Raw genomic sequence first — 23053 nt, 5'->3', positions numbered from 1 at the left:
TGTAGGTGTAGTAGATAGCTTATGATGTGTTGGATAGACAAATCTAGGGGTATGATGGCATTGTTATGGCAATATATCACAAATCGTTTCCACTTGACTGCATAGCAGGCTCTAGTGGTAGGGCGTCTAGCCTCCTTAATGACGTTCATACAGTCAGGGGGAAGGTTAAGGTAACATAATTCTAAGATTTCAGGAGCCAAATTGCAAGGTTCAGCTGAGCTGGGTCTGGGTGTCTGATCTCTCCACGGTTCTGGGTTAAGAGGTGTGGAGAGAGGTGTAATCTTTGGTGCGGGACTACTGAGAGTTCCAACAATGTGGTGTACCACGGTTGTCTGACCCAAGTTGGAGCAACTAGAATTAGAGTCCGTGAGTGTTGCTGTAGTTTGCACATCCCCAGTGGTATGAGTGGGAGAGGCAGAAAGGCGTAGGCAAATTTGCCTGACCAGTTCATCCATATCACATTGCCTTTGGATAATGGGTGTGGGTATCTGGCGGCGAAGCTTGGGCATTTGGCGTTTGTGGGTGGCGAAAAGCTCTATCTGTGGTTGCCCCCATATCTGAAAGTCTGGTTGGAGAACTTGTGGATGGAATTCCCACTCATGAATCTGTTGTGTTTGACAACTTAACAGTTCTGCTATGGTGTTTGGACTCCAGGGACGTGTTGGGCTAGGAAAATATATTCTGAGGTATAGCCCACCTCCATATGTTTTGTGCTAGCTGGGAGAGCTGCAGGGAGTGTGTCCCGCCTTGTTTTTGGATGTAGTACATGACCGTCATGTTGTCCGTGCGGACTAAGACAGCCTTGCCCGAGATTGGTTTTTGGAATGCTTTTAAGGATAGGAATATGGCCAGTAATTCCAGGTAATTGATGTGGAATAACTTTTGTTGAGGAGTCCACTTGCCATGCATGGTGTGATGTAATAGGTGAGCTTCCCAGCCGGAGAGCGATGCGTCCGTTGTCATGACAATCTGAGGAACTGGCTCTAGGAACGGTCGCCCCTTGGAAAGGTTTTTGGTGTTCCACCACTGCAGAGAGCGGTGAGTGCGACCGTCTACCAACACCAGATCTGTTAGCTGACCTCGAGCCTGGTTCCATTGTCGTGCTAAGCACTCTTGTATGGGACGCATCTGGAGTCTTGCGTGAGGCACTATGAAAATGCAAGAGGCCATCATCCCTATGAGCGGCATGAACACTCGAGCTGGGAGAGAGTGATGCGGCTGAAATTTGGGTAGGAGAGCGAGAATGCTTGCTATCCTTGCTGGACTGGGCTAGGCTAACGCTTTTGAGGCGTTTATTGTGGCGCCGAGGTATTGTTGTATGTGAGAGGGTTGCAGATGAGACTTGGTGTGGTTTACTGTGAACCCCAGGTCATGGAGTAATTGGATAGTCGAGTGAGTGACGAACACACTGGTTGTTCGAGCTGGTTTTTATAAGCCACTCGTCGAGGTATGGGAAGACATGAATGTGTTGTCTTCTTAGATGGGCTGCGACTACTGCTAGGCACTTGGTGAATACCCTTGGTGCTGTTGTGACTCCGAAAGGGAGTACTTTGAATTGATAGTGCTGCCCGTCCACTACAAATCTGAGATTTTCTGTGAGCAGCGTGTATGGGAATATGGAAATAGGCGTGTTTGAGATCTAAAATGGCGAGGAAGTCGCCCTGCGAAAGTAGAGGGAGGATTTGCTGAAGTGTGACCATGTGGAAGTGGTCTGATTGTATGTAGCTGTTTAGTAGCCAGAGGTCTAGAATAGGTCTGAGAGAGCCATCCTTCTTTGGTATGAGAAAATACAGGGAGTAAACTCCCTTGTTTTGTTGATGCAGAGGTACTAGTTCTATTGCGTTTTTTTGTAATAAGGAAATCACCTCCTGTTTGAGGAGTGACAAATGGTCTGCTGACATTGGGCGCTGTTTGGGTGGAATGTTTGGGGGGGGTAGAGGTAAGTTCGAGACAGTAACCTGATTGCACTATTTGTCGCACCCACCTGTCTGTGGTGATGTTGGTCCAGACAGGAAGGAACTGCTGTAATCTTCCCCTGACAGGAGTGGAATGGTCTGGGGGAAGCGGAGGGAAGTCATTGGGCAGGGGTGGAGGCAGAGCGGGTGTTGTTAGTCTTGCCTCTGCCTTTGTTATTGTTACCTCGGTATCCTCCTCTGTGGTAACCTCTAGTGAAGGTGGATTGGGTGGGAGACTTGTATGAGGTGGATGGGGTATCAGACTAGTATCCCCTGGAGTTTCCCCTGTATTATGAGCGATGAAAAGAACGTCTGGGAGCTTGCGATTGCACCGCTCCCATTGATTTGGCTGTATCTGTGTCCTTTTTCATCCTCAAGGGACGCATCAACATTAGGGCCAAAGAGGTGTTGTTGGTCAAATGGTTGATTGAGTATAGCGCTTTGCACCACAGGTTTAAACCCGGAAATGCGTAGCCACGCGTGCCTGCGAACAAGGACGCTTGTGTTCACTGCTCTGGACGCGGTACCTGCTACATCCAGAGCACACCGGATAGAGGTGTTGGTGATAACTTTACCCTCTTGTATTAGGTCGTTGGCCTTAGGTTTATATTTGTCCGGGAGGTGTTGGAGCAGGGACTCTAACTCATCGTAGTGAGCCCTATTGAATCTGGCTAACAGGGCTTGAGTATTTGCGATGCGCCAAATATTAGCTGCCTGGGACACTGTTCTTTTGCCAGAGGTGTCCAGGAGTTTAGACTCTTTGTCGGGTGGAGCTGCATCACCTGTTGACTGCGAATTAGCCAGTTTCCTCGCATTTGAGACTACCATGGAGTCTAATGGAACAGGGCCCCTAATGTACGCTGGGTCTGTAGGGGCAGCTTTGTATTTCTTCTCAATTCTAGGATTGATGATTCTAGTCCTGACAGGGTCTTTAAATACTTTTGTAGCGTGTTTAATCACCCCTTTGAGCATGGCCAAAGTGGATGTGGCCCTTTGAGTGGTGTCGAAAGTGTCCATTAAAAAAAATCATCTTCGACTGGATCTGTATGGAGGTCGACCCCGTGGTACTGGGCAGCCCGGTGTATTAGCTGATTAAACCCCATGGTATCTTTTGGTGGGGAAGGCCTAGAGGGGTAGATGTCCTCTTGTGGGGCATTAGGGACATCAGGCGTATTATAGTCATTCCAGGGGTCAGAGGAGCCTGGAGGACTGGGGTCATCTAGTGGCATGTTGTTGTCACCGTCCCCGGTGTCATGATATGTCTCGTCGTCATCTACTGGTGTAGGGGATGGCGTAGGAGACCTAGGTCGGGGTGGTGGTGGTGGTGGTGGAGGAGGTGTTGGTGGAAGTGGAGAAGGTACCCTAAGAGGTGGTTTGGCTATATCCCTCTTTTTAGGTTGTGGAGCTGGTGCAGGCATGTCCAGTGGTCTCTTTCTGGAACTGAGAGTTAATTGACCGGTTTTAGGGTCTTTAGTTAAAGCTTTTTGTTGAGGGTCTGGTTGAAAAAGCTCCTCCAAAGAAGTTTGGGTGTTCGGTGTCGATGTCGTCATCGAGGGCTTTTTCTGCGCTGGCTGCGGAGCTGTTTTGGGCTAGGAGCCATGCGATTTGTCAGTCTCTGTATATTTTTTCGGTGTCGATGCCATTTTCGGCTCCGAAGAGCGGGAGTCCGAAATTTTGGGGTGCGGCTTTTTCGTCGGCTGGAAGGAGCAATCGGCCCCGAGGATGGGTGTGGCTTCTTTTGCGGTGCCGATGATTGGGTCTGGGCACCGGTAGCAGGCAGACTCGAGCCCGAGTCACCAGAAGGCTTAGTAGACTTCTTTGCCGGGCCCGAGGGTGGGGCATGGGAAGCAGTGGGTCGGTGTGCCCCCAAGCCCGAAGGCGAAGGTGTGACCGAAGCCTTTGTTGTTGTAGGGAGTGGGTCGGGGGTCGACGTCTGTACTTACGACCCGTTGAGCTGGAGTCACTTCGACGTCGGAGTCATCAGCTTCGGAGGCACTGATGAGCTCTTCTTCAACCTGCTCCTCTGGCACATCGACACCCTCGTGGAAGATGTCGTCGGGGATCGAGCTGGACGATCGAGCCATGGTCCTTCGAGCTAGTCGATCCCGGATGGTATTCTTCGCGCGGAAGGAGGCACAAGCGGGGCAGTCTCTGGCCTGGTGCTCGGGAGAGAGGCAGAGGTTACACACCTCATGCAGGTCGGTGTGGAGAAACTTCGACCCACATCGAGGACACTTTTTAAATGGCGTCCTTTCCATGAGTCAGATGTCTCAGCTCGGGTCGGCCCGAAGGCCTGCTTCGACGACCGGAATGGAAGATTGGTAGAGATGCGCACCGATTAGGGGTCGCGTTCGAGACAATACTGTCGAAAAGGTGAAGGATTGTGCGTCGAAACTGGAATCGGTAACGGTTCCGAACTGGAGCGCGAGAAACACATCCGAACCTGATGGCGGAAAAAAACTATCTGAGGATGGAGCCGATGCCCATGCGCACTATGATCCTAAGGAGGAGTCACATACCTTGTGACTTCCAAAGACTTTCCAGGACAAAAACAAGTGCAAACATCCGGACCCAACACCAGATGGCGATCTATGCAAAAGTGGGTAATCTGCAGCTCATATGCCTCGAACATCTATTTTAAGGAGCACCATTATCATCTGCCTCTTGATGGAAACCCTCTCAAATGTGAGAGCCTTTAAAATAGTTTTAACCTGGCGGCAGAATTAGAATCAGAGGAAGAAATCGATTTAACCTTGAAGCAAGGATTGCATCACATGAAGAAGTCTTGTGAACAGCTTTGTAAAAACACATGGCCCTTTAGAGTCTGTGTAACTCGATTGCAGGATTGGTCATGTAGGGAACTGGAACTTGAGCAGAGATCGTCTGACCTGTTATCCTTAATGACGGGGAATCAGAAAACTAACTTTAAAAAAAAAGAAAGTGGAGGGATACCGGTGGAAAAGATTCATATATTAGAGGTCCAGCTTTTTTAAATTACTTTCCAGGATGGCTGTCAGTGTGATTATCTATAATTCTGCATTAGACGCCAAGACATGTCTTAGAGAAAAGAAAGAATTTCTGCATTGCGAGACAAATCTCTCCCTAGCTGAAGGCAGTGTCCGCAAGTCCCTGACTTGAGGCCCTTGCCACATTTTCTAGAACCTCCACCTAAGTCCCCCACCATTTTGATGAGTAACAGTTATTAAAATGTGCATACTCTTGAATCTGTGCCATCTAATGCAACGGCAACTTCACCATGGAAACCTATTAATCCGGGAGGCAGATCTAAAGCTATTTTCTTGTCACTCATTGCTCAATGCCATACATCAGCTCTTCAATGGAAGCCATCTTCATTTTAATTCACTAGGCTAACCCTTGCAGACCTGTCAACTTGTCCTTCATTCGTCTTTCACCCTTTGATAAACCAGTGACCATCAAGTCAGAAGTATGCTCAGGATCACCATCCTGGTGCCTCAATAAGCTTTTTTTTTTAGTTTGGTCTTTTTATTGACATTTTATATTATCCAGAACAGTAATATGTAATACAGCTTTATACTTTTTGCCATGCACATCGCCCGTTTAATGATTCTGCAATCAACTATAGTCAAGTAAAGCAGCACGGTCCATAGATTAGTACATCCAAAAACATAGAAATGTTAACGCATAAAGTGAGAATAAACAATCGCCTTAGTCTTCCCCTCTTGCATATACCTCTATAGTACCCTCTGTTCTTTGCACCCTTTGCCACTCTGCCATTGCATTATCCAGAGTGCAATTTGTATATATATATTTTATATATATATATTTTTTATTTATTTATTTAACCAACAACTTAAACTTCCACAGGTTACATCAGTGTTCAAAGGCATCCCACATATACATACAGTGGGCATATGTAAAGTGTCATGTACATTATTTATCCCTGGACAAGATGTTATCCAATTTCAATGAAATGTCACAAGTTTTGCATTAGCCTTCCCATCCTGACCTAATCTATTGTCCAGCCCTGACCCACCCCTGGCCTATCTTGCCGCGTGGATGAGCTATCAGGATCAAGTTGTATCTTAAGCCGCAGTGTCGTGAGGATTGTGCCCCAGCTTTCCAACAGCGGGCGCAGTGTCGGGAGGATTGTGCCCCAGCTTTCCGACACCTGAAACTTCCGCAGTCCCAGAGTGTACTCTCTCCTGAGGGACGCACATTCAACTGCTGCCCAATTCAACATAGAGTGTGCCCATGCTAAAAAGGCAGGAGGTTCGCAAAAAACTCAGCACACGTCTGTAGAGTATTGTTGAATACAAATGCAAGTATACACAAATTATAAACACAGTTTCGTACTCGAGGATCGGACTGATTTAGTCGTGGCTGTACTACGACACGGAGCGCGGCGCTCATACTGAAAGTTATGGATTTGCTCATTTCGAAGCAAGGATACTAGACTTACTTGCAGTCTAAAGCGTGTGGGATGGAATCATCACCACATGGAAAATTACTACCAATGACATTGAAGCCTTGAGAAAGTCGCGGGACGATTTCCCAGTGTGTGCGACGAAACACGTGTTGGCTGATCAGAAAGAAAAGAATAAAAGAAAGAAAAGAATAAAAGAAAGAAGATTTCTGGAACTGTGTTTATAATTTGTGTATACTTGCATTGGTATTTAACATTACTCTACAGACGTGTGCTGAGAGTTTTGCGAATTTCTATGTTGGCTTTGATTGATGATGATGATGATGTAGTGGTGTACTAGTGCAAAGGCGATGCTGAGTGACGCTGCTGTGGTGGCCCTGAGTGACGCTGCTGTGGCGGCCCCGAGTGACGCTGCCGTGGCGGCCCCGAGTGACGCTGCCGTGGCGGCCCCGAGTGACGCTGCCGTGGCGGCCCCGAGTGACGCTGCCGTGGCGGCCCCGAGTGACGCTGCCGTGGCGGCCCCGAGTGACGCTGCCGTGGCGGCCCCGAGTGACGCTGCCGTGGCGGCCCCGAGTGACGCTGCCGTGGCGGCCCCGAGTGACGCTGCCGTGGCGGCCCCGAGTGACGCTGCCGTGGCGGCCCCGAGTGACGCTGCCGTGGCGGCCCCGAGTGACGCTGCCGTGGCGGCCCCGAGTGACGCTGCCGTGGCGGCCCCGAGTGACGCTGCCGTGGCGGCCCCGAGTGACGCTGCCGTGGCGGCCCCGAGTGACGCTGCCGTGGCGGCCCCGAGTGACGCTGCCGTGGCGGCCCCGAGTGACGCTGCCGTGGCGGCCCCGAGTGACGCTGCCGTGGCGGCCCCGAGTGACGCTGCCGTGGCGGCCCCGAGTGACGCTGCCGTGGCGGCGTCGAGTGACGCTGCGGTGGCGGCGCCGAGTGACGCTGCGGTGGCGGCGCCGAGTGACGCTGCGGTGGCGGCGCCGAGTGACGCTGCGGTGGCGGCGCCGAGTGACGCTGCGGTGGCGGCGCTGAGTGATGCTGCGGTGGCGGCGCTGAGTGATGCTGCGGTGGCGGCGCTGAGTGATGGCGCTGAGTGATGCTGCGGTGGCGGCGCTGAGTGATGCTGCGGTGCCGCTGAGAGATGCTGCGGTGCCGCTGAGAGATGCTGTGGTGGTGCTGAGTGATGCTGCCATGACCCAGTGTCTTTGCTAGTTAATTTTGGGAGCATCATTCACACAATTCATTAAATGGGGTATACTTTTAATGTTGTTTGTTGAATTTAATTGTTGTCTTTAAACTTATGCTGCTACGTGTACTTTTATGGGGGGTTTTAGAACCCAAATAAAGTCAAATGATGATGAATTACAACATTCTGTTTAGATGGGCTTTAAAGGGCACGATTTTTTTTTTAGAAACTTGTGGCAAAGGATTCATTCGAAATCTCTTCACTTTTTTCACGACAATGGTCAACACTGCATTTTATTTCACAGTAAGTTTACTGGGGACAGTGAGGCTATCCAACTAATAATTTCTTGTAAAATTGTGCATCTCAAAGCCAGCAGCCATGGTAAAAAATTAACAAGATTTAAAGACTATGTAAATATGGGTGTGACGGTTCTTTCTAATGGAAGGTCGGACATGATCATGCACACCGTGGTATTAACAATGATCAAATCAAATAGTGTTTGCAGACAATGGTATTTGCCTGTTAGGAGCTCAAACGCAGAAAAACAAAAACAGAAAATTCACTAGGTTTGAAAATGCACAGGACCAGTAACAATGATTTAGTATCGTTTTGCTGAATGTTTTTGGGTTCACCAAAGACGTCTTAGTGAACAAGCTCAGTATATGGAACACAAATGTCATTGCTAAAATATTTAACCCAAAGCTTTGCCAATGCTTATGTTTTTTTGCTGCTCAGCATCGTCAAAAAGCACAAACTATCCCAATTGTTCTTGATGGCGCGACCTATCGGCTTCGCCAATACTCGTTACTTTTGAAACCGTTATTTTAAGGCCTCGATTAAGCTCGCAGTTTGTACAGCAATCCACAACGTTGGCCACATTTAATGCAGAAGACAAAGAACAGATGAACAGTGTGATGCTGGGAGGAAGCATCCCAGGGAGGGACAGCACTGGACTGGTCATGAAAGCCAACCATGGTTTGCTCAATTACACCGCAGATAAATAAACAGAAGTGTTGGACGGAGCAGTATTACGAAAGCTCCGGGAGACTTCCGCCGCTGCCAGAGCTGTATTCAGTGGACAGGAAGACGGCATCACGACATGGAGGTTTTCACAAGTAAGCATATCTAACCACTTTGCTATCAAACTCTTCAGTTCAGTCAGTAAAAACGTGGGTAACTTGCAGGGTTTAGGAGACTGCGCCTTTGTCGAAGATCACAGGGAGCCCACACATGCCTCTAAGCGGATTTCTACCGATTTTAGTCTTGTGGAAATGGTAGTTAAATGAGATGCAATGCGCTGCTCGAGAGTTTAAATTTTGCCCTAGCACTGAATGATAACTACACCCTGAAGAATCTAGAGTTCCGGCTTAGGCAGATACTTATGGCTGAGACTACCAGAAAATGTTGGCTGTTGAGTAATTAGAGGTTGTGCCGCCCCTGCTTTTGATTACTTTTTAGGAGGAGGACCAGGAACCTGCTAGTGGAGGGGGGGGGGGGGGAGATATTGGAGTGATGGACTCAGTAATAACTACGTAGCAGCGGTTTACATTTGCACACCAAGAGTCACTAAGAGGACCTTGATTGTTATCACCAGGGTTCAAAGAGATGGGGGCTCACTATGGGGGTCGACCAGCGAGGAGAAAGATTGGATAGTTGCCTCTATGTTGCAAATCTCTTTATAGAACGCCCCCATGGCTCAGTTAAGAATTTTTGCAGAGACCCAGCACTCCCGTTAGAGATAGTGTAATGCTGCCCTTTGCTCATATTAAAGAACAACAGGAAATAAGAACGGATGCAAAACCAAGTTCAAAGATCTTATTCAAGCTAAAATCAAAGCAGATATAATTACTCACAGTTCAAGTCGGACAGATAGTGCGGTGTACGTGCGTGCGTGCACATGACGAGAGAGGAAAGCTGGATGGCGCCCGGTGACTGACTGAGGGGGGAGGGGGAGAAAGGAGGAGGTAGTGAGAGCAGAGAGCAGGGGGTGGAGGAGCATGAATATGAAAGTGATTTGAGCGCTGTAAGGCTTAATGAGCCATGACGAAAAGCCAGATGGCGGCTGTGCACGTAAGCGCGCGCGTAACCGCAAGCTTGAGGCCACAACAAAAGCGTGTGGTCGGACTTTTTAAAGCCCAGTTACTAAATGTCTCGCCAGAGCAGCGCATGCGCTGGCTCAGGCGAGACCTAAAAAGGCAGGAGGCTCTCCTGCCTTCCAACGCCATGTGATGAGTTTTTTAGCCACTGCATAGCCAAGATCAATAAACCTCTTCAGGGGCCTATGTGTTTTCCTCCGGGGAAACAATCCCAATAAACATGACTCCCAGAAGCGCGGAAGTTGCCTATCAGTGCACCCCTCCAGATGCTCAATCACCGTATCACAAAATTGTTGAAGCTTATAGCAGGACCAGAGCATATGTAAAATGTCCGCATTCAAGAGTGCACCGAGGACAGTGAGAGCCTAGTCTATGGAAATATCGATTCATTTTTTCCAGGGTGAGATATACGCGATGCACTATATAATATTGTATCAATTGGAACCTCGCATTCCGCAGAACTTGTGTAGGACGCCAATACCCTATTCCATTCTTCCTCTGTGAATGAATGATCAATATCTCGTTACCATTTCTCCTGCAGTGGGGCCAGGCCTATTGCGGTATGCTGCCGCAGGGCATCCGCAAACCATTGCATTAGGTGACTACCGTTCCCCATTAGGTGAATGTATTGAATTATCATGTTTGTTTGAGGTTCCTGAGAAATGACGCCCCATTGGCCGTGTAATACCCTGATGCAGGAAGTGTGTAGAAGAAAGTGTCCCGGATGTATACCTTCCTCTTGCGCCAGAGTGTTGAAAGGTATCAGTCCATCATCATTATATAAATACCCAAGTGTGTGTATTCCCGCCGCATGCCATTCCACCAAGTCAGTAGGGTGGTATAACCTGTAAACCTGGGCAGCCCCACCAGAGGCAGCACCTGCCAATACGGCTTCACAAGTCTGGTAAGAAATCATGCCCTGCGGTAACATCTGTAAGCTACCTGTGGTAGCAGTGGAAAGGATTTATTGTGCCTGTGGCAGGGATGAAAGACAGCTAGAACAGTGTGTATTGTCATGGGACCCCCCCCGATTCCCCCCCGCTCCAGTGTCCGATAGATGCCTACATTCTGGTCACCGGGCCACCCACTGCAACTGGGACGTAAGGTAATAATGTTCCAGGTTCTGCACCGACATCCCTCCCTGCCCAGTCGGGAGATACAGCTAGGTAAGTGCCACTCTGCACAGAGAGGTGTTCCATATAAGTCCCGTATCATACGTTCTAAAGGCTTAAAGAAGGAGTGCTGCAGATATATCAGCAGATTTTCAAAATATAAAAGTCGGGGAAGCACCACCATCTTAACCAAGGAGACCCTACCAGCTACTGAGATGGCCAGCTTTTTCCAGAAGGCCATCTGTGCATACAAAGCTGTGACCGCTCTGGTGAGGTTATCGTCCAAGGGATCCTGATCATTAGGTTATATACGGATACCAACTTATCGGAACACCGAAGGCTGCCACTCCATGACTATGTCCCCAATAGCAAATCTCGGGACGGGCGTGTGCCTCCACAAGCTTCTTAGTGGTCACATGGATCCACTAGCTGCAAGTTACTGCACACTGGAAGACATGTGCACCACAAAAACGTACATGCTGCGTAAAAGCACACCACCTAGTGTATTCCAACATACACCAGTCACTGGTATGATTTTTGAGACAATAGAAGGTCTGCAGAAAATTGCATGTCTGCTACAACAGATTAACTTTAACTGTTTAACTATCCCGTCCTGTCATTCCTAGAAGCCTGTGACATGGATGTTAGAGTCCATTTTCACTGGTTATCTTTTGTGGTCATGCAGTACATGATTTTGTAACCTGCTTTTTCAATACTGGACTGGTGCATAATGTTTAAAATTGCAGCTTGGATCCAAACCTGAAAGTAATTGATTGGGATAACTCTTTCAGTGTTCTTGATACACAGCATAATGCTGGATTACGGATTTTGGATTCACTTTTTTGCTCCCAAGAAATAGTGAATTGCATCTAATAACTGATTTGAAGCTTTTTTGTTTTTTTACAGTATTCATGTTTTGTCAGTGGCGTGTCTATAAGTATCAACAGTATTTCATGAAACAGTACAGAAAGATAAAAATCTTTTTGGGAAGTGTTTACACTGCTAGCACGGTCATGTACGAATTTACACAGAATGGGAAGTGGGTCTCCTTGGGCTAGTTGAGCAGTGTAGTTAAATGCAGCATTTGTATACTTCTAGCACGTTTTGGTTGATTTTAATGAGTACTAAATCAGCCTATATGTTGTATTCGCAGGTGGGAATGTGCTCTGGTTATTTATGTGCACTTGTGCATTGCAAGTATGTGTTCTGCATTATAGGACTACTTGCAGCTGAAATCAGTGAATGTAGCCATTGGCTACAAGAGGGTTACAATTGATGGCACCACAGAAGCATAAAATCCAATGTTCCACGGCTGGAACTTCTACATTGAAGAGCAGTGGGTAATACCATTATAGCCTAATACAGAGGGCTATAATGGAAGTGAAAAGCTACAGACAAAAGGTCTAGAACAAAGAAGAAAGGCCTTTAACCGTTAGAGCCAATAACCGGGCCGAGGAAGAAGAGCTATGGTGCTATTCGAACATTTCACCAAAGGATGGTAGAATATTTTACCAGAAAGGAGGAGAAACAAAGGCAAGCATTGGAAACTTGGAGCAGAAGAATGTTACCAACAATTACATGCTATGAGCCACTTCATTTTCTTAAAAGGATCTCTCAACATTCCAGTGTTCCAACATATATTGTTAAGCACCAAGAGCTGTGGTTCCTTGGAAGGTATAATGTTCAAGCTAGCCATGAAGCAAAAGGGCATTTTGACCAATTTAGCAAGTAAAAAACACAAACATGAAATTGAAATGCCAAGGTTTGGTTTGGAGTGAGGGTGGGACTTAACACAGTGTTCTGTACTCGATAGACAAGGTCATTATAGATGAAGAGGGGCGATATGTTGTGGATGTAGATTTAAAATGGACTGCTGCATGTGAAGGCAACACATAAATGTGCCCTACAGACAAGCCCACTGGCATCTCAAGGTTGAATGTCATTTCCTGTGTTCACCGTAGGTTGTATGTCTGTTCGGAGTGTTAACTGCTGTATCATCAAATTCATGTGATGTACCTTTATCTGAACACCAGCTTAACTAAATGTAATCTTCATTTTCCAGATACTGCACTGGTTAGCAGGTCAATTGTCAGGTGCGCCTGGTCAGAAACCAGTCAGATTCTATATACTCTTATCCTTCATGGCCTGAAGCCATAAATCTGACAAGAACACAGTCGGCTGGAAAACAACCATGGCTGAAAGACAACAGCAAAACTGTCTCAGACACTGAAGGACAACACTGATACAATTCTGGAACTCTTAGAATAAACTCCTGCATGTTTTGTAAGTTCATTAAAATTCCTAATAAGGATGCAGTTTATGCTCTACATAGTCTAGAAATAGATCTATCAGGAGGTTGGGGAGTATGAAAAGGGGTTGTCCTTCACATGTACATAAAGATTTGTGCCCGGGGGTAGGGGGATGCGCTGGGCATGGCGGTGGAAGGTACCTTCAGGTTTTTGCATTCTACAGCTAGCGACGCTCACATTAAACCTAATCTGGATACTTTGAACTTTTAATGTAGTTTGTCATCATTTGGGAAGCTGGGTCTACTGCGCTACCTTTTGTAAGGCACTGATACAGTCCAGTGGGACCTTTGCAACATTTGAACTCACTCCTCACCAACCTGATGGATTCAAGTTTTAGGCACGTTCCATACAGGGAATCCAACGTCTCGCAAGACACCAGGATTGATACATGTCAAAGCAATGGCTGTAATGGAGAATATACAAACTATATTTGGAAGCATACATGCACCCAACCTCTTGCCATCATAATGCTTCTAAACGGTGTGAAGGAAGTGAAAATAGAAATGGACTGGAGATTTTAGTGTAGTTCAGGTTAATTTTCGAGATTACTCAGGGGATGAACATGGGGGATGAATGGGGGCATGGTGAAAGTCACAGGCTGGCGGGGGACTCTGCGAAACAGAATCCCTAGCATACCTACTGCCCCATACATCACCGCTCTGCCAAAAGTTTGCTGCATCTCCCTTAGGTGGGACATGCTCAGGAATTGTCCAGGCAAAGCCCAGGCCAAGGACAGGCCTCTGAGGCCCTTCAGATGCCGGGCTGGGCCCCATCTCTTGGTTCTCAAACTCTTAGGTGTTTTAAACCAGTGTCTTTCAACACTATGGGTAAACAGAAGGCCTCAGCCAGGACCAACTGGTAAGACGCAACAACATTCTAAAACAATTCAAAGTTTCTTGGAAAGATCTCTCAGTGCTACAAATGATGCCACTGCACAGACTTAATTACAAATAAATGTTGCTCAAATGGTTAGTAATAAGGACAACAAATTGGTACAAAGGCATTCTCCAAACGAACTCACCAACGCACATAATGTTGTGGGCCCGGATAGTTCAATCTTTGATGTGCATAATGTCCACCACAACAATTTACAGCGCATGATTGCTGTACAGTCACCTGCCCAGAGTGATAAACATTGCTGACCAAAGAAGGGTAAAGTGTCCAAAGCACAATCGCCCTTAACAGAAGACAGTCTTGACCATTTTTTGGAGGAAATGATGGGTACAACTGAGCATCTGTATCCTTCATTATTAAAAAGGATTGGCTGTAGACTGTCTGCGTTTGAAATTTTGATCCAAGAAGGTAGGCAGAATGCTTGATGCGAGAGTCAACCAAAACACATGTACCTCACCTGGACAGGAGGCATCTGTCATGAAAGAACGTTTGGCTTCTTTCTCCCGTGATAATGTCTTCACAGGGCTTGACTATGGACTGTGGCAAATCTTCTATTCTACAAAAAGGTTGCGACATTAACTTATCTGCTCTTGCAGAACTGTAGCAGGGCCTAGCAGGACCTGGAAAATTGCTGAATTTAGCTCTAAAATGAATAAGGAGGAAATGATTAAATTGATCTTTGATAATATTCCCTCATTCTACTTTGGGCAGCATGGGTGACTGTTGAGTACCATCTAGATGTGTACGTATCTTTTTATGGTTCCAGCCACATCTTCCTTGGGAAGATCAGAAGGTGGTCTAATCATATTGGAGAAGGGGTCGGTTATCTGTAATATTAGCATTTTGCGAAAAGAGACAAGTAAACAAATAGAGCATCAGATAACTTGGCCTAGTGAGGTCAATCTGGTGTGTGCCACACCAAATCACAAATTTGTCCCAATGACTGGCATATACAGTTTTTATCAAGGAACGCCTGGCTGCCAAAATGACATCAACCACCTCCGGAGGAAGGTCGAAGGTTGTCAGCTACCGCTGCTCAAGCGCCTAGCATGAAGGTTGAGATTGCGAAGGCCTGGGTGAAGAACCCTGCCCTTTTGCTATGACAGCTTTCCTCCTATTGAGGGGAAGCCTGATCAGAAGACAGAGGCTCAAGTCCAGGATTTCTGATACCATACTCTGTGCCCAATCCAGAGTCACTAGCATGACTTGGGCTCATTTGGTCCTGATCTAATGAAGAACATGAGGCAGGAGAGGTATTGGTGGAAAGGCATACAGGAGTCCTGAGTTCCACTCAAGAAGGAATGAGTCTCTGAGCGAGAGATGCCTTGGAAACGCCAATGCGCAGAAGTGCGGACATTGTGCATTCGACAGTGGAGAACAGATCTAGCAGAGGTTCTCCCCATTCGCAGAAGAGACACTGTGCCACCTCTGGGTGTAGCCGCTACTCCGCCCTAGCATTCAAAGACACTGTCAGATGGTTCTCCATCAGAAAAATTCCCTGGTGGTCCAGCCATTTGCAGAGGCGCAAGGCCTCCACGCACGCACAGGGTCTGTGACCATACCCCTCTCTGCTGCAGTACACATGGCAGTGGATTATCCATGACCAGCTGCACCAGCCTCCTTTTAATGGAGTACAGGAAGGCTTTCAATGCCAAGTGGATGGCCCTGAGCTTCAGGAGGTTGATATGGAGCCAGGACTGTGCCAGAGACCAGAGGCCTCTTAAGTTCTTCTCTCCCAAGTGGTCAACCGTCTCCGGAAGTGATAATTCAGTCACTACTGTCAGCTCCGGATGGGGATGATAGAGGGCTCTGCCGTTTGTGGTACAGCAATCAGTACTGCAGATCTTTTTCAGCCTACTTCGAAATGTGGTCGGAGAGGTCCCCTCGATGTTTGGCCCACAGGGACTTCTAATCCCACTGCAGAGCCCAAATATGCCACCTGGCAAGTTTAACCTGCAAGATATAGGAGACCATCAGCCCCAGTAGCCTCAGAGTCAACTTCATGGAAATCCATGACAGTGAGCGAATGACTGGGGTCATAGCCTTAATGTCTTGGACTCTTTCCCGGGAGAAAGACACAAAAGCAGACTGCGTCCAAAAGAATGGCTCAGATGAATGGGGGCGCTTGAATAGTCAGTTGTGGCTTCGGCACATTGACAGTGACCCCAGAAGCTGACAGGAGGTTCACCATGGTCTGGAAGAGGCAACGGCTGCTTGGGGCAAACCTGCCTTCAACAACCAGTCGCTGAGGTAGGGGGAAGACTGGCACCCACAACATCCAAAGTTGAGCTACCGCTACCACCACCACCACCACGTTTGTAAAGACCTGAGAGGCATTGTTGAGACCAAAGAGGAGCAACTCAAACTGAAAATGCTCCTGCCCCACCACAAACCACAGGTAGCGGCAGGTGGCCAGTAGGACAGGTATATGGAAATAGATGTCCTGCAGGTCCAAAGCCACTATCCATTCGAGGGCAGACAAGACCTGGGCTAAGGTGAGCCTTTTGAATTTCTTTCTGGAGCAAGGCATTGAGGGGACGAAGGTCTAAGATAGGCCTTCATCTTTCTTGGGCACCAGAAAGTAGTGGAACAACCACCACAACCTACTTCTGGCGCAGGTACCCTCTCAATAACCAACCCCTTTAGCCATAAGGGTTTGCGCTTCCTGTGCAAAATGGGGAGATGGTCCTCTGTCAGTCATTGCAGAGCTCCTTGCAGAGGTTGGACAGGCTGGCGGAACATTGGCACCTCACCCAAAGGCACAAATAGGACTGGTGGAAGTGTTGCGTTTGGCAGTGTGAGGTGTAAAGGGCGAGAGAACATGCTATAGCCCTGCTATCCTTAAAACGCTCTAGAGTGGAATCAGTCTTGCTCCTGAACAGGCGAGCCCTGTTGAAGAGCATGTCCATCAGGGAGGACTGGACATCACCGAAGAACCCAGGCGATCGCAGCCATACATGGCAGAGAATGGCAACACTGGTGCATATGGCCCAAAACATGCTAACGGTGGTGTCCAACCCACAGCAAAGTGTGAAATTGGCCAAATCACAACCATCCTGCATCACCTAAGTGAGAACAGAGCGAAGGTCATCAGGAACATCAGGGATGACTTGGGCCAATTCATCCTAAAGGTCGTGGAAGTAGCATCCAAGCAAACAGCTGGAGAAAAACAGAGTGGAGGGCCATGCTGGTGGAAGAACATACACATTTGTGAAACGTTTCCCCCCAGGGGAAGTCAGGGGGGAGTGGTCGAAAACGTTTTGGGATTAGATCAACTCGTCGAGGCTTGCACCCCTAAGCTCATGGGTGAAGAGTGATGAGAGAGGAAGTTAGGGTCGCCTGAAGAAGGGTCGATGGTGTCTAGCAATTTGCTGATTGACTGGGGGGCCAGCAGCTGCCTGCTGCTTGCCCACAATTTGTAACGATGCACTGCTGTTGAGATTGAACCAACCTTTGTCTTCATGATTCCACTGGTACAGTGAGTGGAAACAGATTGTTTGAGCTGGCTTTAACCTTGGAAAAAACCCAAACAAAAATTACAAAAAAAGAAAGGAACTGCAGTCTTGTACACAACAGCAACCTCATCTAATCGCCTCACTTCCTATCCCTTTTAAACATAGCGCAAAAACACATCACTACAATACAGTGCACCTGCTTTACGTGTAATCTCAGCTCTAAAGAGAAACAGGAGAGGCTGAAGTGATTGAATTTGTTCAATTTGGGCCACCTTGTGACAGAATGGGTCTCCCCCCCTTAAACAAAGACTATTCTGATAGAGACTTCTAGCCCCAGGTTCCTCACCTTTTGAATATCCCCCAGGCATTGGACTGAATTCTGAAACTTTTCAGCAGTATCTCGGCGGCTCAGCAATGAAGCCTTTCTGCTCCAGAAATGACATGCAGGGCCCATATAGGTACCAATCTTGCGTGCGGACGTCAGTTCCTTTCTTTCTGTGCCACCAAATGTCTCTCAGTGACATTTACCTCAAATTCTTCACTGTGCAAGGGCACAAGTCTTGAAACAACAAGTTTCAAATCATTATGGGACGGTTGCAAACAAAGTATAAGTGTGCGGTTGGGCAACTACCCCAAGACCTACAGTGCGTCGATTAATCCAAAGGCCATAAAGGAAACGAGGCAAAGCTTAGTCGCCAAGCTCAAAAACTCCTAGTCGGGGCTGCTCCAAGTCACAGTCAACCTCAAAAATTAGGTGCCATTCAAGGAGTCGCCAGAGCTGCTCGAGAGGCTGTTCTTCATCACAGTCTAAATCCTCAGGTAAATCAAAAAAGAAGCATAAGAAATCGAAGAGGGATTCTGCTCCCTCGCGACCTCAACCGACGCTGTGCCCTTTTCCATCCAGGGCGCCACTTCCCCCACTGAAGTTACCACCTCCACAAGGGAGGCAACACACTCTGCATTCCCTTTTTGGAACGGACTCTGGCAATGACTATGGATTGTGAGATTAGTTCACTTAATCCTACCATGATGATAATTTGTTTGAGGAATTACATGAGGCAAGTGGTCTTCAACCTTCCACGGATGCAACCCCGGCTTCCCCCAGACCTGGGAGATGCCATTCCCTGCCCCGAGGCCCATTTGGCACCAGGACAGGCAGGAAATAAGCCATGCAGTAGTCTTGTTGCACCACCAGGATAGTCACACCCCTAAGGTGGGCTATCTGATGTGCTTCACGAAAGAAGGGTTCCACCCTCTTGTTAGTGGTAGAATTAGGAACTCTGGGACAGGCTTATGCCCACTCTCCACATGAAGTGGTCATATAGGAGGTGTAGTGATCCCAGAGGTAAGCAGCCCATTGGCTACTAGCCTACACTACCCTTAACGTCCCAAAATGTAGTCTTTAGATGATTTCCAGGAACTCAGATTTGTCTGTCTGAAAGAAGAAGAAATACAAGGAAGACGTGAGAACTGTGGACCCGGTGCCATAACCTGACTGCCTGCTCCTGTCCAGACAACTGTAAACATTCGACTCATTCTGCAGCTGTGCTTCCTTCCAGAGACTTGGAGGGCTGAGAGCACTTTGCCAACCAGCCAGCATCTCCCTTGAAGTGAAGGAGCCACTTCCCCGCAGCCACCAACCGCAAAGTTCAGTTCACCAATCTGCTGCCCACCGGATCCAGTGAAACAGCAGCAGTCCAGAAGAAGGTACCTAAAACTCCCTGAGGTCATCTCGGTCTCTAGCGAGTTTCGAGATGCCAGACCCTCCAGCACCAATACCCAGGGTACCGGCGCCCTTGCAGCAGCCAAGGCTTGTACAGCGTCCAGCCCGGACACAAACGCCGCCAAGACAGACCTACCGAGAGGCCATCATCGAGAGTGGCCCAGTTGTCCTATTTTGTCCGCATCTCCTGGTCGACCTAAGAAGTGAGAGCCTCAAACACAAATGATCCGCCGGACAAAACCCTTCTGCACTCGAGCCCCATAGTCAGAGTCTACTGACTGTGCAGCTTTGCTTCAGGGATCTTCAAGAGTCGAGGCCCCCCTTTGGGTTCTGCCAGACTGGTTCCCCAGTCCCCATTTGCAGCCCTTTTCTTGCTACAGGTATTCCCATGGACTTCAGAAGTAGCGTTCAAGGCTACCCTTTCGACCAGCAACTCTGCACCTGGACACTCCAGGGCAGGTAAAGCCAAACTGCTGGTGTTCCCAAGGACCATTTGTCCCTGCTTACCTTAAGTCCAGAAGAACAACCCTGTAACTCGATTGAAAGTATCCCTATGCAGTGTATGTTTCTCCCATAGGATAACATTACCGTGTTTAAGACTCGTGCCTCAAATCGGACAGCTGTATTTTCTGAGTTTATGAAAAATGCTAACTTGAAAAGTACTTACCTGATCTTGAAGATCTAGGTGTGTAATATAAAAATGTATGTTATTTTTCTAAATTGGTCTGGTGTTTCCTTATGGAGTCTGTGCCTCATTTATGGACTGTGTGCAACAAATGCTTAACACTCCACTTTGATAGCCCTAAACTGCTCGACCACACAACCACAAAGAGCATTTTGGATTTATTTTTTTAAGTCCCTGTAAACTATTAAGGGTCGTCTGGACTATTTGACTAGCGTACCCCTTAGGTGCACCACATAATTCGCCAGCTTCCTACATTGGCTACATATTTAAAATGAATCAAGTATCATATTTTTCCTGTGGATTGTGTCAAAGATTAGAGCGGACTTAAATGGAGCCTTTATTTGAAGGTCTCACCGAAGACTAGGTCTGGCTTTTCAAATTTCAATATTTCTTTCACTCCTTTTATTTTAAATGCCTCATGCTATTTGATTCAGTCAGTCAGTGACCAAGTGAAGTGGAGGAGCTGAAACCCATTATTTTTGCACCCATCTATCCCTGGAACAAACCTTTAAATGGGATCGGACTCCTACGGCTTCATGTGTAGTGGAAAAGTGGGAATAAACATGTGTGGAATACAACTATTGTCTTCATGGTAGGGCAATCGTGTGATAAAACTCAGAAAGAAGGCTCAGTGTTAGACTTGCATCTTAGATAACTTATATTTCCAGGAAATAAAATGCCAAAAGTGGGCCGCATAGGTACCAAGTATTAAGGGACTTACTGAAGAGAAGGGCCTGATGGAAAGTGAGCTTAAAACTCCCTTCCCTAACCTCCCTCCCAACCCAAGCCCTTTAAAGACGAGAGGTGGGGTACATATAATTGCAATCTTTCGTTTCACAGCATGTACATTTGAAGATTCTAATGTGTTTTGAGTTTTGATGGCTAAATGTATTCTGACCACTTATTGACAGAAAAAAAAATGTTTTTTGATAAAAACACAGCATAAGCAAACCCAGCTTAGAAATCCAGTGAACTGTGTGAGTAATGTACAATTACAAGTACTATCACTAAAGAACTAAGGGTGGGTTTGGGGCAGTGAAATATTGCAAGGCGTCAATGGCCACAGCGCAAAGATCTTCAATGAATCTTCTAATTAGGATCTTTTATAATTCACAAAACTAACCTCATAAAACTGCCGGTTGATGCTCAGCACAAAGGACAACACATCTAACACTTTAGTCCGGATGGCACTTCGAGTCTCATTTCTGAAAGGTAAAAAGAGCTCCATCAGAAAGGATGAAACATTGAGAAAGAAAATCCAAGTACGAGAAAAAGCGCTATTGAATCCTGCCCCCCACCTGAAAAACCGCTCCATCAGCTTCTGTAAGTTCTGAATCCAGTTGTCTTTTGCAGGGTGAATGGACTGAGCTCTGTATGTGATGAGGTTAACAACAGAAGATTCCTTCAAATCAGAGAAAAAGTAACAAGATGAATCAAAACTTAGGATTTTAATTCTACCTTTAAAATACAAACACCATCAGTGGTCCTATAGTGTTGGATGTGCGGGAGGGTTTCAGCAGGAAAATAGGGTAAGAAGATTTGAGCTGAGACCAGCCAAGGTAGAAGGTCAAACTCCTCAAATCAGCAACAGGGACAACTACAGTGGCCTTTTATAACTAGGAAAAGAGGCTAAAATGCCAGCCTGACAAAAAATTACCACAATCCTGTGTCTATGACTGCAATTTCTGTACTTCGGTAAAGAGTGAGAGAAAGTTATGAGACTTAAGAGCTTGAACAAAGGCTCACTGTGATTCTAAAAGTTACCTGCAGACTTGGAATTAAAAAACATATATATCAAAATACACCTTCACACATACAAAATCAATTTAAAATGCACTATTTCATTACGAAACAGATATAGGGAAATGCAGAGCTTTTATTTGATTAATGTAGCTAGAACCTAGCTGCATCAGAGCACGTCTCAGAGAAAGAAGCAGTAAATCAAATGCTGGAAAGGATAGGATTACTGAAATTAAAGAAACCTATGAAAGAAATACCATAAGGAGGAACCCGAAATACATGTGATAATGGAGAATTTCTTTTAAGTAATAATGATAAAATAGCCTTGGAACAATGTACTTTATAGATATTTTTAAATAACAATGCAAAATAATGAAAAAATATGGTAAAAGTTCGAAATTAGGGTACTGGCTAATAATGGGATTAGGTTTAGGTTTAGAGTTGGAGGGAGGGTGATGAGATTTTATCATTACAACATTCAATATTGCCCTTAACCTAATTTTGAAATAAATCTGTCATATGGACTTCTTTATTTTATATTCATCAATATCGGTCTTAATTACAGCATTCTTAATTTTCCTACAGATTCATTAAAGAGGGTAAGCTAAGGATTGAGTCTAAAACCACAAGATCTGTTCTGAGAAGAGATAAACTAAGGTCTAGTGAAGAACTCTTGTAACGCATTAAGGGTGACAAGTATTGCAGTCACCATGGATCAGCAAACCACTAAAAGGTGTTCAGAGGCAACTATATTTTTTGAATTCCAACATAAATGAATTGGCTTAGTCCCAAATCGATAAATGAACATTATACGCACCGATGCAACTAGCGCAGCATTGGTAACTATTTCATAATATGTCAAGTATTTAATGAGGGCAAGCTAGTTTCCATTTATGATAGCGCTAAGCTGAGCACAACTGTTTTTTAGGGAAAACCGCAAATTTAAAGAACTAGGCTTGATAACGCCAAGGATGCCTTCAGAAGGGAAGCGCACCGCACAAAGCAGGAGAGTGCTTGGCACATCATTGACCACCTGAGAGGCTGCATGCCATATGCCACAGTCCGACAGTTGCGCAGCAGGTTTCTCTGAGACTGTTGAGCCATTTAACTCAGTTTTAATCTTTGCATCGGTTTTCTCACAACCATCCTGCCTTTAGAGACTTGGAAAACTCCAGTTGCTTACTGGTCTCTGATCTGCACATTTCTCCAGCAGTTCGAAGTATCTGTCTTTGGAGCCATGGAAGTCTTTCTGTTCGCATAACTCTTCAACGGCGCTCAGCAGGTCGTGGACGATGTACTTCAGCTCCTGGCTACTCAGTACCTAAATGCAGCAGAAAGCAAGTAGAAAGGCTGTAAATGACCCACATTGACAGCGCATAAACATGTCTCACTCTTGACCATTACTCTGTTGGGAGTCACTCAAAAACCAGGCGGATGTTTAACACTAGACAATTTCCCAACAGCCCCTCATACTCCAAATAACTACTTTAGAATTG

General features: G+C 46.6%; 1 protein-coding gene across 4 annotated transcripts in view; it reads right to left on the bottom strand.

The window, feature by feature from the left end:
* The window catches only part of TSC2 (TSC complex subunit 2), a 243100-nt gene that overhangs the window by 117471 nt on the left and 102576 nt on the right, over positions 1 to 23053 (bottom strand). For all 4 annotated transcript variants that reach the window (XM_085629402.1, XM_085629403.1, XM_085629404.1 and 1 more), the window contains exons 12-14: positions 22741 to 22878; positions 21116 to 21219; positions 20941 to 21022 (exon numbers count right to left, since the gene is read on the bottom strand). In XM_085629402.1, coding sequence (XP_085485528.1) covers positions 20941 to 21022; positions 21116 to 21219; positions 22741 to 22878 — 324 coding nt within the window. The remainder of the gene's footprint in view (positions 1 to 20940; positions 21023 to 21115; positions 21220 to 22740; positions 22879 to 23053) is intronic.

Source organism: Triturus cristatus, chromosome 10, assembly GCF_964204655.1.
Source record: "Triturus cristatus chromosome 10, aTriCri1.1, whole genome shotgun sequence".
NCBI classification, from domain to species: Eukaryota; Metazoa; Chordata; class Amphibia; order Caudata; family Salamandridae; genus Triturus; species Triturus cristatus.
Note: the sequence above shows the minus strand (reverse complement) of the source record. Positions and strands in the feature narration are given on the sequence as shown.